The sequence below is a fragment of the Gopherus flavomarginatus genome, chromosome 7 (genome assembly GCF_025201925.1).
Source record: "Gopherus flavomarginatus isolate rGopFla2 chromosome 7, rGopFla2.mat.asm, whole genome shotgun sequence".
Taxonomy (NCBI): domain Eukaryota; kingdom Metazoa; phylum Chordata; order Testudines; family Testudinidae; genus Gopherus; species Gopherus flavomarginatus.
The window spans coordinates 72581364-72599361 of record NC_066623.1 but is presented as its reverse complement, the minus strand read 5'-3'; the positions used below and the strand labels follow the sequence as shown (position 1 = coordinate 72599361).

Genomic DNA, 17998 nt, shown 5'->3' with positions numbered 1-17998 from the left:
CCATACCCTGGTGGTGAGTAAAGGAGTTTACTTCTTGTAGAAGAAATCAGTTAATTTAGACTGCAGTGGAGGAGGATGCATCTGGAGAGCTAAAGGGTGCAAATAATCTTCAAGGCAAAGACCGTCCACTTTCTTTCCTTCCCAATTTCCACTAGGGAGAGACTTTACCACAACAATTTACATATTTTTGTCCTGGAATATGTCCAGGTTTAAAAAATAAGATTAATTATTTTTTGGAGATTTTTAGAAACTTTTTATTTGATTTATTCTTTTTACATGAAACATGGTTAGCTAAGTCTGACATCAGTCTTTCTTGGTTTTGAACCCTATCTCTATGGAGGAAGTCAATTATCAAAAAGGAGTTACATATCAGGAGGAGTTCTCACCTTGATTTCCTTACATCTGAAAGCACAGATTTTAACTTTAGAATCAAAGGTTATGTCTACACTGCAATTAAAAACCCTCTGCTGGCCTGTGCCAGCTGACTTCAGCTCATGCGGTTCAGGCTGCAGGGCTGTTTAACTGCGGTGTAGACATTTGGGCTCAGGTTGCAGCTGAGATCTTAGGACCTACCCACCTCACAGAGTTCTAGAGTCCCACAGGCTTCAACCCAAACCTAAATGTCAATTAAACAGCCCCTTAGCCCAAGCCCCATGAGCTTGAGTCAGCTGGCATGAGGGGTTTTAATTGCAGAGTAGACACATTCCAAGTATCAGAGCATTCAGGCTATATTTTTAAAATTTTCTCCCGATCTCCAAATTTTAATAGTCAATATTTTTCTTGCCCAATATCCTCCCCACTTTATTCGGAGTCCTTGTGGGAATGCCTAGATGAGCAAATTGATATGGAAGGTCTTCAGTTTCAAATGGCACATCTAATTATTTTAGGAGATTTTAATCTTCAAATAGGTCCTCCAACAAACTCAGTATCGGGAAGAAAACATTGAGGATATTTTTTAACTTCCCTTCAAAACTCTAGAGATCAGGTGGTTAGATCTGGACAAAAATTAAAGGCTTTATTAGATATATCAAATCCAAAACCTATACAAGGATGAAGTGTAGGGGCTAGAGAAGAACATTTTACCTATATTTCTTTGCCTGGTGGTGGTAATATTGATTATATTATTATCCCTATAATTAATTGGTCTTTCCACAGGGATTTCTTTATATTTTCTTGGCCAGACAGCAACCACCAACCTCTCTGTCTATAATTATGAATGATGTGCACTCTGAGAGAGAGTTATAATTCTGATGGGTCAAAATACCTTAATTACCCCTTCAGAACAACATGGTTGTAAAAGACTAAAATGGACCCCAGCCATTTATGATCAATTATCAAGAAGATGGACGTCTCTGATGTTAGAAACATAATTATTAAGTAATAGGAGGAATCATCTCAAATTTGTGAATCATATGAGTTGCTGATAAAGTCCTTGCAACCATTTTCTCTAAATAAATTTGATTTTGGTTTTAATTATTCCAAAAATGCTTTAAAAGGTAAGCTTACTTGGTTTTATGCGATCTGTGTGAACAAAACGTCTGCTTTAGCACCTATAACAAATAGGACAAGATGCAATCCCTCTCCTAACTTACTTCAAAATCTAGTAGCTGCCAGAAGAGGATACAAAGTTTACTATATCATAAAAACAATAATATTTAAGATCCTTGTGGAAAGATTTTGAAGTAGCGGCTAAAGCTAAAAATTCTACCATTTTTTGGAAGAAGTCTCGGGCTTTGGAAGATATACTCCAGTTGAGGAACCACATATTAATGATGAAGACTGGATAGCACATTTTGGCCAGGTCTTTAATGATTCCCCGCAACCAGTTTTTTTTAAAACTAATTCTGCCATAGCCGATGCAATAAGGAATGATCTTTTTGATATACCACTCTGGCCTTCAGTAACAGGCAGTGAAGTCTAGTCATTTATTTTAGCCCAATCTCATAAAAAAGCTCCAGGGGAAAATTTTCTCCCTGGTTAAGTTTTGTAGGAGAATCATGATCGCTGGTCCCCAGTCTTTGCTAAATTATTTACTGAATGGCTGAAAGTCCAGTATCATAGTTCCTGTTTTAAAAAAAAGGGATGGAAAAAATCCTGCTTCATATAGACCTATTATTCTGGTAGATGTGGCAGAGAAAATTTATTCCAGATTTCTACTAGCTAAACTTGAAATATGGGCTTTAAAGGCTAATTTATAACACAAAGAGCAGTACAGCTTTAGGGTAGGTAGAGCCACAACTAGTAATTTTTTTTATTGTATATAGTTTATAAATATATTTTTGTTAAGGGTACAAGATTGTATGTAGCCTTCATAGATCTAAAGATGGCATTTGATTCTGTTAACCAAGACAAACTTTGAGCAAAATTTAGAAGGATGGGTATTGATCTAAGACTTTTTTATATTTTGGAAACTCTACACTGGGGGAATATGGCTAGGGTAGGAACGAAAGGCAATGGAGAATGTACTAACATTTTCCCTGTTCCTAGGGGAGTACACCAAGGATATCTTCTAGCACCTCTTCTTTTTAATTTGTATGTAAGATGTATAAAGTAACAAATTAGAAATAGTGAAACAAAAATGAAATATATTTTTCTTCTCATATATTAGTTCTTTGAATTTTCAGTGAAAGTAAGTAAATACATAAACTTACCTGATGCTTTTGTGCGCCATTGTTCAATTACAGCGTTCCCATAAACTTTGTTGTTGTTTGGTGGATATTTGCTGTTTGTGTATGCCTCTACTGACACATTATATAATGTGTAAGGCATTAAGTTAGAGCAGTTAAAAGTGGTCCTAGAGACATAGTCGACTGTAAAATAAATAAATAAATAAATTGAAAGCTTAAGTTAAGACTTCATAACAGTAATATAGGAATTGCTATACTGGATCAGGCCACAGATCCATCTTCATCCGTTTTCCTATGTCTAGCAAAGGTCAATACTAGATTGACTGTCATCTTTTTCTCTGAAAAATTGGTCTACATGCCTTATATATGTTTTTAATTCTATGCAATATAACTATGAATGTTATTCAAAGTTTGCACCCAAATTTGGCCAAATCATAAACTTCTGAAAAATCTCAGTTTGCATATGCTCAGGACAGCTTTGTTAGAGTGTGGCAGCTAAATTTTCTTATGATTTCATCTGCACTGAGCATGTTCCAGCCTCTCACAGCTCCTACATGTGCTGGGATTGGCAACCTTTCAGAAGTGGTGTGCTGAGTCTTCATTTTTCACTCTAATTTAAGGCTTTGTATGCCAGTAATACATTTTAATGTTTTTAGAAAATCTCTTTCTGTAAGTCTATAATATAACTAAACTATTGTTGTATGTAAAGTAAATAAGGTTTGTAAAATGTTTAAGAAGCTTCATTTAAAATTTAAATTAAAATGCAGATCCCCCGGATTGGTGGCCAGGACCAGGGCAGTGTCAGTGCCGCTGAAAATCAGCTCGTATGCTGTCTTTGGCACATGTGCCATAGGTTGCCTACCCCTGATGTAGACCATACTCTGCACGTGCCATCCCCAGAGAGTGATTGATCATGCGCCAGCCCAGGGCTTCAATGGTTAAGCAATTGATACACCTGACTGCTGGGCACAATAACTGAGGGCAGGGAGACTGTCTGTCCTGTTGTCCTAATGTTCCCCTTGCTGGGTCCAGGCACAGTGGAGGAAATGAGGAAGCTACCTGTACAAAAGGATGAGGAGAAGGATGAGAGAGGGAATATATGCATGGCACCAGGGACAGAGACTGGAGCTCCAGATAGAGGTGGGATAGGAGCCTGGGGGGATGGGTTAAGGAGCAGGAGCCAGAAAGAGGCAGGGTGAACAAATGTCTCGATTTTATAGGGACAGCCCCGATATTATATAGGCACCATTTACCCCTCCTCTCCCCACACCTTCTGTCAAGATTTTTCACACTTGCTATCTGGTAACCCTAGAAAGGAGAAAGAGGAGGACAAAAGTGAGGGGAGAAGGAATAAAAGGTGGGGAGAGGGGCAGGAGCTGTGGAGTAGGGAAGAGGAGCAGGAAAAGTGGGAAAAGATGGGCAGGAGCAGAAAGGGAGGGGAGCAGCAGCTGGGGAGGGCAGAGGCAAGAGGTCAGTACTTGTGGGGAGAATGGGGAAAGAGTTGGGCAAGGAAGGACAAGCAGAAGCTGTGGGGATATCAGTAAGGAGGACTCATGGGCAGGAGCTGGGGTGGAGGGATAAGAGCAGATGGGGATGGGGCAGAAGATTCTGTAACCACTTGAGCACTTTTTCCTCCAGAACCTGGAATTGAACCTATTATTACCGAGTCTTAGCATTTCTCTGCTGTCTAGCAAATAGCTGTAAAACCCACTGTCTCCGTCTCTCTCTAGGGGTTGGTCCATATTTAAGATAGCAGCCTTCTAGTGCTACTATACCGCGATCTCGGTATAACGCCACCCGATATAACAGAAATTTGGATATAATGTGGAAAAGCAGAGCTCCGGGGGAAGGGGGAAGGGAGCAGGGCTGTGCACTCCGGTGGATCAAAGCAAGTTCAATATAACACGGTTTCAGCTATAATGCTGTGAGATTTTTTGGCTCCCAAGGAAGTGTTATATTGAGGTAGAGGTGTAGTTACTCAGTCAGCTCAAGGGGTAGACAATTGTACTGTAGATTTAAAGAACCAAACCTATTTATGACTAGGGCTGTTTGAAAATTTTCCTTCAATATTTTTTTGAAGGATAATTGGGTTTTTGACTAAACATTTTTTGCAAAAAGTGTCTGGTTTTCCATGGAAAATTTCAATATTTTATCAAAATGTCAAAAATTGAAATATTTCAGACAAAAAAAGTTGTGATTAAAAATGGCACCACAGCGTTTTATGGGGTCTGTAGTTCATGTTCCATTCTGCTCTATAGACTGGGTTCCCTCTTTGGACCTCATCTTCCATGATACACTACTTTCTACCTTCTTAGTGAGGGAAGCAGGTGCATCATAGGAGCATAAGACTTCCAAACTACATCTCGTGTGAAGCAAGCAGCATATTTTGAATAGAAATTAAAGTTTTTGGCCAAAATGGTTGTGATTTCAGCCAAAATATTTTGCCAAAAATTCAGACTTCAGAAAAAAATTCCAGACAGCTCTGCTGATAACCAATTTGGCAACTTCAATGAATGAAAATTTTATTGTTTTAATTTTTATGTTTTTAGAAAACCTAAGAAATTACATCTAACAAAATTACATTAAAAGAAGTTTAATGTTGTAAAATCAAGTGCTCAAAGTTAGTAAATGCTAGAATTAAGGTGGCCTGTTTAATCTTAATTTGGCCCCATTATTATATAGTCTTTAATTACATGATCACATTTTTCCCACAGGACCCTGCCTTATTCAGTGTATAGGCTGGACATCAGGGCTGTGTAGTGAAGAAGACTATTGCCTGTAGAATCCCTGCCCTCATTTGTTGCAGAAGGTAGAAGGCCTATGATGCAGGTTGCAAGAAGAGAAAGGATGGTCTCATAGGGTTGGAAGGGACCTCAGGAGGCCATCTAGTCCAACTCCTGCTCAAAGCAGAACCAATCCCCACTTCCCTAAATGGCTCCCTCAAGGAGTGAACTCACAACTCTGGGTTTAGAAGGCCAATGCTCAAACCACTGAGATATCCCTCCTCCCTCATGGTTAAAGCAGCTGAATGTTGTCCTACAGGACTGGATTCTATACCTGCCTCTGACATAGAGTTTCTATGTCATTCTGGGTGAGTCAATTACACTAAAGTTTCTACGGGTATCCATTTTGTGTTCCCCATTTTCTGGATGGTCAACCCAAAACACCTGGGATTGGATTTGTAAAAGTTCTGAGCCCTCACAACTGCAACTGAAGTTGATTGGAGCTGTGGTCTAAACAAATTAAGTACTATAAAATGACAAATTCCCTGATAAAATTAATCCCTATGCTTCTCAAATTGGGCACCCAACAACTCATTGACACAATTAACTATTTTAGCTTTAATCTCTGTGTCTCACTTTCCCATCTGTAACATGGGACTAGAATCATAAAATATCAGGGTTGGAAGAGACCTCAGGACTGGAAGCACACCAGATTTCCAGCTAGTCAGAGAAACTAGCTCACTGGGCTAGTGCCTAGTTGCATGATGGCCAATAGAGGTCTGAGGAGAAAGAGGATTGTCAAAGGAGTGGAGGAACACTGCAGCATTTGGCCACTTTTGTATCCAAAACCTGTAACATTAGACCAGAAGAAGAGAAAAGGTTGTCAACTCAGGGCTGGATTAAAGCATAGGGACTTTAGGCCTATGCTTAGCGCTGTGGCTGCTAAAATAATGTGATTATATCAGAATCTCAGTTTTCACTTAAAAAAATAAAAGTTTCTAGCTCTTGTGGTTGTGAAGAACTTGAAAACATGACCCAAGTGTAACTGACACAGAAATATCTACCTGAGTGTGCAGGCAGCCTGAACTAATACATCAGAGGAGTGAGCCGCCTATCTGAGTTGTGTGTGTGTGGCAGGAAGAGAAGAGAATAGTGGTCCTGGTTCCTATACCCAAACACCTACTTCCTGGCTACTGAAGTAAATACTGAGGGGCCTTCTGCTGTCAATCCTGACTGAGAGAAGGAAGCCCCATTCTGCTACTCCTACCCATGCTGCTACCACTCCTGTTTCTCTAGAAAGTGGGCTTCTGCTGTCACTCTTGGAGGGGAGAAAGGGGCCTCCTGCTACCCTGGGGTGGGGAGCAGGGCCATAACTGGAGAAGAGGGGCCCAGTGCTGCCTTAATCCAACCCTCCATAAACCTTATATTATGGGTGTGGGATTAAAAGAATAACAAAGAAAGAGTTGCTAACAGTTTCCTTACTATTCTCCCTTAGCCTTCTACTGAAATTTATTTTTTCATATGCGAAGGATAACTCTTCCCCAAAAACTTTTTTAAAAATTATATTTAAAATTCCAACAAACACCAATAAGAATAAGTCACTCAAGAGACTGCATTAGTTGGCTATTTAATGCATTTTCTGATGGTGGAAGACACTCTGCTCACAACTGACCACCAAGGATGTGCACCTATTAATGGATGTGTTGTAACTTACTGCTAAATTACTTGTCTAAAATATGAGATGACTGATAATTTAACCGAGGGAGTTAACGTATGAAAAGCCCTGTAATATTAAACCAAATAAACGACATGACTAAACTGAAATATGTTTTGAGGAAAAAAATCTTAATAGGGAAATGACTGTGCTGCTAACCTATTACGTTACTAGATGAAAGTCTATGAACTGCACCCATACAACAGCATAAAGTGTAAAGCAAAAAATGGCTGAGAACTTGAAAACTGGACAGTAACAGACTGTGAATCCCGATAACGACTGAACAGGGTGATATGATAAACAAAAAAATAGCTTTCAACCATACTTGTAGATGTTTCTTCATACTGTTTCAATAGACATGTAGTCTTCAGAGTGACACACAGACAGAGAGACAATCTTGGAATTATATAGATTATTTGTATTATAGTAATACCAGAGGCTCAATGACATAAAGGCTCCATTGTGCTAATGAGGTTACATACATATGTACCAATCCATATCAATGGTTAATATTAAAGATAAATATGCTTACCCTTATTTAGACACTTAACACGATAGCCATTGATAGGAATTTTAAATTTGTTTTGGGGTGCTTCCCAGCTAAATGATATAGCATCAGAAGTAATCGTTTGATTTTGAAGTCCCTTTGGTTTCTCTGGTTCTGTTTAGAAAATTGGGAAAGAGAGAGAGAGAAGTAACACTTTTAATGAAGAAAACATTATTTTTCAAATGATAATTAGTTCAGTAATTAAGGAGAAAATTTGCAGTAAAAAGCCTGGTATACTCTTGCTTTTCAAAAAGTAGCTGATGGAATTAAGATTCACTGGACATTAACATAAGAGTCTGGTGGTAGCTACTTGTGAACACTACTACATACTGTCAATTAAACTCTAACTCACTTTATACAAGTGCTAATATAGTGCAACCAAAAAGTGAAGAAATTGAATAGTTTAACACACAACCACTGAAGGCTAATCATAGTGGGGGACTGGTAGCACTGTCTATTATGGAGGGTACCTGACACTTCTCATTATAAGACCCATTATACAACTTTGTCAAACTTTGACCCTTTAGGATGAAATTTTCTATGATGGGTTTCTGCCTCATGCTGATTTTGTTTGTTTTTTGTTTTTGTTTAATTTTGCTCAAAACAGTTCAGCCATTTCTGAGAATGAGGCTACAGGAAAACATGTCACTTTGTCCATGTTAAAAAATTCTGGTGATCTTTTCTTTGACCAGCTCCACTGCCTCTTGCTTTGGAGAAAATACTTGCTGGTTAATCTTGCAGTACGTACCCCAGAGGAAATCAATGGTGGCACAGGGATAATTTTGCCATATTGTACCAGCAAAAAACAAAGAGTGGGATTGCTGCCACCAAGCAACCTGCCTTGATGAGGCAACATATTTTGCAAGTAGAGTTGGACTGTGAGGTTGCTGCTAGACTTCTGATCCAGGTTCTCTCTTCAGGAGGAAGGCCATTATCAGCCATGACCATGAGGGAACAGCAGAGGATCCCAAGAACACTAAAGAGAAAGGACCCTCTAGGTGGAAGGGTTCAGCTGCGGTGCCCTAGAAAGCTGGAGGTAGAAGAATTGAATCCAGAGGTAGGTCCTCATGTTGGGTCTGGTGCTAAAGAGGATAGGCCTAGAGCGAAGGGTTTCCTAACTATAGGGAAGGAGGGCTCGGCTATGAGAACTTTTGATCCTTTAGTATTTTTCTTCTGTAGACAGGAAGGCCATGTGTACCATTTTTGCCTCACCATGGTACAGTAAAGGCTGTGTTATCTGGCACTTTATCAACTGGAAAGCTCTGTTAACTGGCATTTCTGATATCTCCCAATGCAAATTTTCAATCTAGTCACTGGGATTAGGTTTCAGAGTGGTAGCCATGTTAGTCTGTACCAGCAAAAAAAAAAAAAAATGAGGAGTACTTGTGGCATCTTAGAGACTAACAAATTTATTTGAACATAAGCTTCCATGGGCTAAAACCCACTTCATCTGATGCATGTAGTGGAAAATACAGTAGGAAGATATATATACACAGAGAACGTAAAAAATAGGTGTTGCCATACCAACTGTAATGAGTGTAATCAATTGAGATGGGCTATTATCAACAGAAGAAAAAAAACTTTTGTATGATAATCAGGATGGCCCATTTCCAACAGTTGACAAGAAGGTGTGAGTAACAATAGGGAAAAAATTAGCACGGGGAAATAGTTTTTACTTTGTGTAATGACCCATCCACTTCCAGTCTTTATTCAAGCCTAATGTAATGGTGTCCAGTTTGCAAATTAATTTCAATTCTGCAGTTTCTCGTTGGAGTCTGTTTTTGAAGTTTTTTTGTTGGAGTATTGAAACTTTGAGGTCTGTAATTGAGTGACCAGGGAGGTTGAAGTGTTCTCCTACTTGTTTTTGAATGTTATAATTCTTGATATCTGATTTGTGTCCATTTATTTTTTTGCATAGAGACTATCCGGTTTGGCCAATGTACATAGCAGAGGGGCATTGCTGGCACATGATGGCAAATACCACATTGGTAGACGTGCAGGTACATGAGCCTCTGATAGTGTGGCTGATGTGATTAGGTCCTATGATAGTGTCCCCTGAATAGATATGTGGACAGAGTTAGCAACGGGCTTTGTTGCAAGGATAGGTTCCTGGTTTAGTGTTTTTGTTGTGTGGTATGTGGTTGCTGATGACTATTTGCTTCAGGTTGGGGGGCTGTCTGTAAGCGAGGACTGGCCTGTCTGCCAGGATCTGTGAGAGTGAGGGATCATCCTTCAGGATAGGTTGTAGATCCTTGATGATGCGCTGGAGAGGTTTTAGTTGGGAGCTGAAGGTGATGGCTAGTGGCGTTCTGTTACTTTCTTTGTTGGGCCTGTCCTGTAGTAGGTGGCTTCTGGGTACTCTTCTGGCTCTATCAGTCTGTTTCTTCACTTTAGCAGGTGGGTATTGCAGTTGTAAGAATGCTTGACAGAGATCTTGTAGGTGTTTGTCTCTGTCTGAGGGGTTGGAGCAAATACGGTTGTATCTTAGAGCTTTGCCGTAGACAATACTCCAACAAAAAAAACTTCAAACACAGACTTCAATGAGAAACTTCAGAACTGGAATTAATTTGGAAACTGGACACCATTAAATTAGGCTTGAATAAAGACTGGGAGTGGATGGGTCATTACACAGAGTAAAAACTATTTTATTTAATTTTCCCCCTACTGTTACTCACACCTTCTTGTCAACTGTTGGATATGGGCCATTCTGATTATCGTTACAAAAGTTTTTTTTCTCCTGCTGATAGTAGCCCATCTCAATTGATTACGCTCATTACAGTTGGTATGGCAACAACCATTTTTTCATGTTCTCTGTGTATATATATCTTCCTACTGTATTTTCCACTGCATGCATCTGATGAAGTGGGTTTAGCCCACGAAAGCTTATGTTCAAATAAATTTGTTAGTCTCTAAGGTGCCACAAGTACTCCTGGTTCTTTTCACTGGAACTAGTATACTGCCCAGGAGGTTATGCAATTGCACATTCTGCACTCTACTTTTATGCAAAAGAGGCAGAAGACAAGTAAGCAAGCTGATATCAGGGATTTATTCAAAAAAGCAGCTTCCAAGGTGTGTCATAGGGTCATTACAGATTCAGCCCAATCTCCTACACCTCTACATCTACAATTATTATTGATGTTGATAATGATGACCCTAAGGCACTACAAGATCTGAAGTGCCTTCTGAATCATCAAAGAAAGATTAAATTATGTTTAGTATAGTTTTAGTGTTAAGTGTATTTTTAGTGATCCGAGTGTACACCATGCACTGCCCATAGTGATATGTAGTGTCATAAGATAACCTACTGTATAGAAAACTTTACCATATACACCTAAGTGCTTCAAGAAACTAATCATGTATTCAAATTCTTTGAAAATTGGTATTACATTGGTAAGTATAACTCTTAATTAACAGGAATTTTTGATTAACCAGCACCCCAGTCTCCCAACATGCCAGATAACAAAGCATTTACTGTATATGATTATGCCTAAAGCTGCACATCAAAGGCCAAGTGTCCCATGGGTCCAGAAGGTTACATGATGACACAGTGAATGGAATACAGTTCCTAGGTCTGATGCACTTGACTCTAGCCAGGTGTTTGTGTAGAAACAGCTGATGTATCCTGAGCCTTGGCGGGTAGGGAAGTGTCTACATATAGGCTGTATCCATGGGGACGTCCAGCCCTATCCCACAATCAGAATAAGGTTATCTACAGGAGACCAGGACATAGCAATTACTAGATATTTATTCTGGCGGTGCTGGGTTAGGATGGGGGTCCCATAGCCACTCTTTGGTGGAGGCAGTTTGGATAGGCTCAGAACCAAGTGCCAATATCTGGGCTAATATTCTGGAGTGTAATAACAGGAGTTTATCACGTAAGACACAGGAGGTAATTGTCCCGCTCTTCGTGGCACTGGTGAGACCTCAGCTGAAATACCATGTCCACTTTTGGATGCCACACTTTGATAAAGATGTGGACAAACTGGGGAGAGTCCAGAGGAAAGCTACAAAAATGATAAAAGGTTTAGAAAACATAATTTATGAGGAAAGTTTATAAAAACTTAGCGTGTTTAGTGATTAGAAAAGAAAACTGAGAGGGAAACTGATAAGTCTTCAAATATATTAGTGCTGTTACAAGATGATGGTGGTCAATTGTATTTCATGCTTATCAAGAGTAGGGCACAAGTAATTGGCTTATCTGTAGCAAGGGAAATTTAGGTTAGATATTCGGAAAAGCATTCTAGCTGTAAGTATTGCAATAGGTCAGTAGTTCTCAAACTTTTGTACTGGTGACCCCTTTCACATAGCAAACCTCTGAGTGCGACCCTCCCTTATAAATTAAAAACACTAATATATTTAACACTATTATAAATGCTGGATGAAAAGCGGGGTATAGGGTGGAGGCTGACAGCTCGCCACCCCCCATGTAATAACCTCGTGACTCCTTGAGGGGTCCCAACCCCCAGTTTGAGGATTCCTGGAATAGATTATTAAGGGAGGTTATGGTGTCCTCAGCATGAAAGATTTTTAAGAGTAAGTTGGACAAACACCTGTCAGGTCCTTGTTCCTGTCTCAGTGCAGGGTGATGGACTAAATGACTTCTCAAGGACTCTTTCAGCACTACATTTCTATGATTCTAGAAATTAAAGATTCATAAACTTTAAGGTCAGAAGGGACTATAGTGAACATCTAGTCTGACCTCCTGCACATTGCAGGTCACAGAACCTCAACCACTCCTGAAATAGACCCCTCACCTCTGGCAGAGTTACTGAAGTCTTCAAATCACAGTTTAAAGACTTCAAGTTACAGCGAATCCACCATTTACACTAGTTTAAACCTGAAAATGACCCATTCCTCATGCTACAGAGGAAGGTAACCTCCCCCACTCTAGGGTCTCTGCCAGTCTGACCTGGGGGACGATTCCTTCCTGACCCCAAATACGGCAGTCAGTAAGACCCTGAGTATGTGGGCAAGACTCACCAGGCACATACCTGGGAAATAATTCTCTGTAGTAACTCAGAGCCCTTCCTATCTACTATCCCATCTCCAGCATGTGTTTTTTTCTGCTACTGACAGTCACTAGTGGCCATATGCCATTGTAGGCATTCCCATCAAACCATCCCTTCCATAAACTTATCAAGATCAGTCTTTAAACCAGTTAGGTTTTATGTCCCCACTGCTCCTCCTGGAAGACAGTTCCCTAACTTCACCCCTCTGATAGTTAGAAACCTTCACCTAATTTTGAACCTAAACTTGTTGATGGCCAGTTTATATTCATTTGTTCTTGTGTCCACACTGGTGTTTAACTTAAATAACTCCTCCCCCTCCCTGGTATTCATTCCTCTAATGTATTTAGAGAGAGCAGTCATATCTCCCCTCAGCCTTCTTTTGGTTAGGCTAAACATGCCAAGCTCTTTGTGTCTCCTCTTATAAGCTAGGTTTTCCATTCCTCAGATCATCTTTGTAGCCCTTCTCTGCACTTGTTCCCATTTGAATTCATCTTTCTTAAATATTGGAGACCAAAATTGCACACACTATTCCATATGAGGTCTTACCAGTGCCTTATATAATGGTACTAACACTTCCTTCTCTCTACTGGGAATACTTTGCCTGTTGCATCCTAGGACTGCATTAGCCTCTCTCATGGCCATGCCACATTGACAGCTCATAGTCATCCTTTAAAAAACCAGTATGCCCAGGTCTTTCTCCTACTCTGTCTTTCTCCTCCAACTGATAAATCTCCAGCTGATATTGAAAATTCTTGTTGTTTGTCCCAAACTGCATGACCTTGCACTTTGCACTATTAAATTTCATCCCATTTCTATTACTCCAGTTTACAAGGTCATCCAGATCTTCTTGTATTATATCCCAGTCCTCCTTTGTATTGCAATACCTCCCAACTTTGTGTCATCTGCACATTTTATTAGTGTGACACACTTTTTGTTCCAAGATCAGTAATAAAAATGTTAAATGAGATTGATCCTTGATATACTCCACTAACAACCTCCCTACAGCCCGACAGTTCACCTTTCAATATGACCTGTTATAGTCTCCCCTTTAACCAGTTCCTTATCCACCTTTCAAATCTCATATTAATCCCCATCTTCTCCAATTTAATAATTTCCCATGTGGAATTGTATTAAATGCCTTACTGAAATCCAAGTAGATTAGATCTACTGCATTTCTTTTGTCTAAAAAATCAGTTATCTTCTCAAAGAAGGTCAAGTTGGTCTGCCACAATCTACCTTTTGTAAAATCATGTTGTATTTTATCCCAATACCATTTACCTCTATGACCTTAACTACTCCCTCTTTCAAAATTTGTTCCAAGACTTTGCATACAATAGAGGTCAAAGAAACAGGCCTGTAGTTTCCTTGACCACTTTTTTCACCTTTCTTAAATATAGGCCTAATCACAAAGTCCCTTGGTTCCTCTCCTACTCTTTAATACCCATTTTGATCATATTGAGGTGGACCTGGTAGGACACCTACAGTCCTATGCTAGCAGCTGCCACTATATCTTAGTAATCACTGATTATGCCACTCAATACCCTGAAGCTGTGGGCTTATGGTCTGTGTTGGCACGTGCAATAGCCAGCAAATTGCTCCTCTAAGTTTGCTGCCTATTTCAGGCCTGAGGTGGTTGAAATGCTGGACAAACTAGCAAAGGGCAAATTTATAACTACCCTCATCCTCACCAAGAGATGCTGGCAAATACCATAGGCCCACAAACTGAGGAGGAGACAGTATGTGTCATGCCTTTCAGACTGTATCAAATGCAGGCCCTTCCATTTTTATTCCAGCTACATTTCAGCATTTAATAGAGAAGGTGTTCCATGTTCATCAGCCTTAAACTGCAGCCTACTTGGACAATGTGGTAGTTTATTCAACCCCTTGGTCGGAACATCACAAGAGAGCTGCTGCAATCTCTTGGGATCACAGGGAGGACTAACAGATAACTCAGCTGTATTAGCTGCATGGAGACTAAATATGAGGATTACACCAGAAGAACTGGACAAGTCAAAACCATTAGGTAGTACAGGGAAGGTCCTACTAGACTCTCCATTTCCTGCCACAAAATGGCAGATAATGGGGTTGGCTGGATACTAACAATACTTTGTGCCCCAGTTTTCCACAACAATAGCTCCCCAAGCCAATGTTTTTCTTGGCTCCATAAAGTCCACTGGTTTCCCAACATGTGTGGATGCTTTTGTGGAAATCACACATATCTGCTGCAGTGAACCTGTGCTATATGGTCAGGATTTCACAAAAAGAGTTAATCCTGCAAAAGGATACCTCTGAACTGTGACTTGAGACTGTTCTGTCCCAGGAGCTGGAACAGGGAGAGCATTTATGTTATACCATCTGCAGGAAACTGTTGCCCACAGAGAGAAACTATTTGGTGATTAAGAAGGAATGTGAGCTATAAAATGAGTGGTAAAGTGCCTTTTACTTTGGTCATCAACCATACTTCACTGAAATGGCTGCAGACAATGAAGGAGACCAAACTTGGCTGACATGATAATCATCTGACTGTACAGCTCCATGCCTCGACAATGTTCCATTGGACCAGATGCAACCCATGAGAACATGGCATTCTTTTTTCTGGAGCAGGGATCGGCAGCCTTTGGCACATGGCCCATCAGGGAAAGCTGCTGGCAGGCTGGGACGGTTTGTTTACCTGCAGCGTCCGCAGGTTTGGACGATTGCAGTTCCCACTGGCCGTGGTTCGCCGTCCCCGGCCAATGGGGGCTGCGGGAAGCAGTGGCCAGGGACAGGGCAGCCATACTATAAGCAGCTAAGCCAGGTATGATTATAAGTCATCAGATCATGCCGAAAACTACTTATCTGAACTCCAGTGTGTAAATAAATGTGATTAGGGTTATTTCTTTTATTTCTTATTGGCTTGTGGACTCCTCTGTGCTAACCCCAGATGCTTTTGTTTGTTTGTATCCTTGTAACCTGAACCCCCAAGAAAGCTATTTTGGGTATTCGATTCTTGGAATTGCTCTTTTAAAATCTTGCAAGAGCCTAAGTTCCAGGTATATTTTCTTTCTTTTTGTTCTTAATAAAATTTATCTTTTTTAAGAATAGGATTGGACTTTTTGTGTCCTAATTGGTTTGTGCATGTTGTTTGATTAGCTGGTAGCCACAGCTAATTTCCTCCATCATGACAGGAGTACTGCAAGGCCAAATCTGAGTGAGTGGTGCTGCAATCCTGTGCATTATCAGACATTCTCCCAGGTATCTCCTGTCCCAGGCAACTGCCTTGTTTGCTTTTAGTTAGAGTAACCCATGGAAAGGAAAGGAAAATTGAGTCAAAGGGCAAGGGTATATGCTCTTTCCTCCTGGTTGGTTGAAATAGGGAAAGCCTCTGGGGATTCCTCCCCACTGTTTTCTATTTGTTTGTTTTGTGAGCATTTTGTGGATAATAAACAAGCCCTGAAGAAAGGATATAAAACATGCTCAGAGATTTAGTTCCCTTACCGGGCTGGTGAAACTACCTAGCACATGTTTAACATTAATTAAATATAAATAAAGCATTTTCCTACCCAGTTGTCAATTACTTCTAATATATAATTTTACATCCAAATCTCTCAAATAGGCTAGGACTTTTCAGCTTGGAAAAGGGGTGACTAAGGGGGGGATATGACAGAGGTATATAAAATCATGAGGGGCTGGAGAAAGTCAATAAGGAAAAATTATTTACTTGCTCCCATAGTATAAGAATGAGGGGCCACCAAATGAAATGAATGGCAGAAGGTTTAAAACAAATAAAAGGAAAATCTTCTTCAAACAACGCAAACCTGTGGAACTCCTTGCCTGAGGAGGTTGTGAAGGTTAGGACTATAACAGGGTTTAAAAGCGAACTAGATAAATTCATGGAGGTTAAGTCCATTAATGGCTGTTAGGCCATGTCTACACAATCCGGCAGGTAGTAATCAATTTATCAGGGATTGATTTATCACACGATAAATTGATCCCTGAATCAATGCCTATACGCCACCTTGGCAGGAGGAGTAAGCGGAGTCGATGAGGAGCCGCAGCGGTCGACTTGCCATTGTGAGGACGGCCAGGAAAGTTGAACTGAGGCCTGGTCTACACTACACGTTTAAACTGATTTTAGCAGCGTTAAACCGATTTAATGCTGTACCCGTTCACACAACAAGGCTCTTTAAATCGGTTTCTGTACTCCTCCCCAAGAGAGGAGTAGCGCTAAAATTGGTATTACCATATCGGATTAGGGTTAGTGTGGCCGCAAATCGACGGTATTGGCCTCTGGGCTGTATCCCACAGTGCACCACTGTGACCGCTCTGGACAGCAATATGAACTCAGATGCACTGGCCAGGTAGACAGGAAAAGCCCCATGAACTTTTGATTTTCATTTCCTGTTTGACCAGCGTGGAGCTCTGATCAGCACAGGTGACCATGCAGAGCTCACCAGCACAGGTAACAATGCAGTCTCCTGAGAATCAAAAAAGAGCTCCAGCATGGACCGCACGGGAGGTACTGGATCTGATCACTATATGGGGAGAGGATTCTGTGCAAACAGAACTCCGTTCCAAAAGATGAAATGAAAAAATATTTGAAAAAATTTCCAAGGCTATGATGGAGAAAGTCCACACCAGGGACTCAGTGCAGTGCAGAGTGAAAGTTAAGCAGCTCAGACAAGCCTACCAGAAAACCAAAGAAGCAAATGGAAGGTCCGGAGCAGGGCCAATAACATGCCGCTTCTACGCTGAACTGCATGCAATTTTAGGGGGGTGTGCCACCAGTACCCCACCCGTCCCTGGATTCGAGGTGGGGGTAGTAATCTCAGCCATAGCTGAGGATTCTGTGGACGGGGAAGACGACAAGGTGGAAGAGGAGGACAAGCTTGCAGAGAGCACACAGCACTACGTTAGTCCCAACAGCCGGGAACTTTTTCTCACCCAGATGGAATTACCCTCCCAGCCCTCCCAAGCCATTAGCCCAGACAGTGAAGCCATGCAAGCGACCTCTGGTGAGTGTACCTTTGTAAATATAAAACATGGTTTAAAAGCAAGCTTTTTTAATTATTGATTTGCCATGAGGACTTGGGATGCATTCGTGGCCAGTACAGTTATTGGAAAAGTTTGTTAGCATGTCTGGGGATGGAGCGGAAATCCTTCAGGGACATCTCCATGAAGCGCTCCTGGAGGTACTCCAAAAGCCTTTGCAGAAAGTTTCTGGGCAAGGCAGCCTTATTCCGTCCACCATGGTAAGACACTTGACCACGCCATGCATGTAGCAAGTAATCGGGTATCATTGCATGACAAAGCCTAGCTGCGTATGGTCCCGGTGTTTGCTGGCATTCAAGAAACATCCGTTCTTTATCTCGCTGTGTTATCCTCAGCAGAGTGATATC

At 40.8% G+C, this 17998-nt stretch overlaps 1 protein-coding gene across 6 annotated transcripts in view; it reads right to left on the bottom strand.

Moving 5' to 3' along the window:
• Positions 1 to 17998, bottom strand: part of PTPRC (protein tyrosine phosphatase receptor type C) — a 110490-nt gene that overhangs the window by 29010 nt on the left and 63482 nt on the right. For all 6 annotated transcript variants that reach the window (XM_050961366.1, XM_050961368.1, XM_050961370.1 and 3 more), the window contains 2 exons: positions 7597 to 7725; positions 2652 to 2810 (listed from right to left, as the gene is read on the bottom strand). In XM_050961366.1, the coding sequence (XP_050817323.1) occupies positions 2652 to 2810; positions 7597 to 7725 (288 nt within the window). The remainder of the gene's footprint in view (positions 1 to 2651; positions 2811 to 7596; positions 7726 to 17998) is intronic.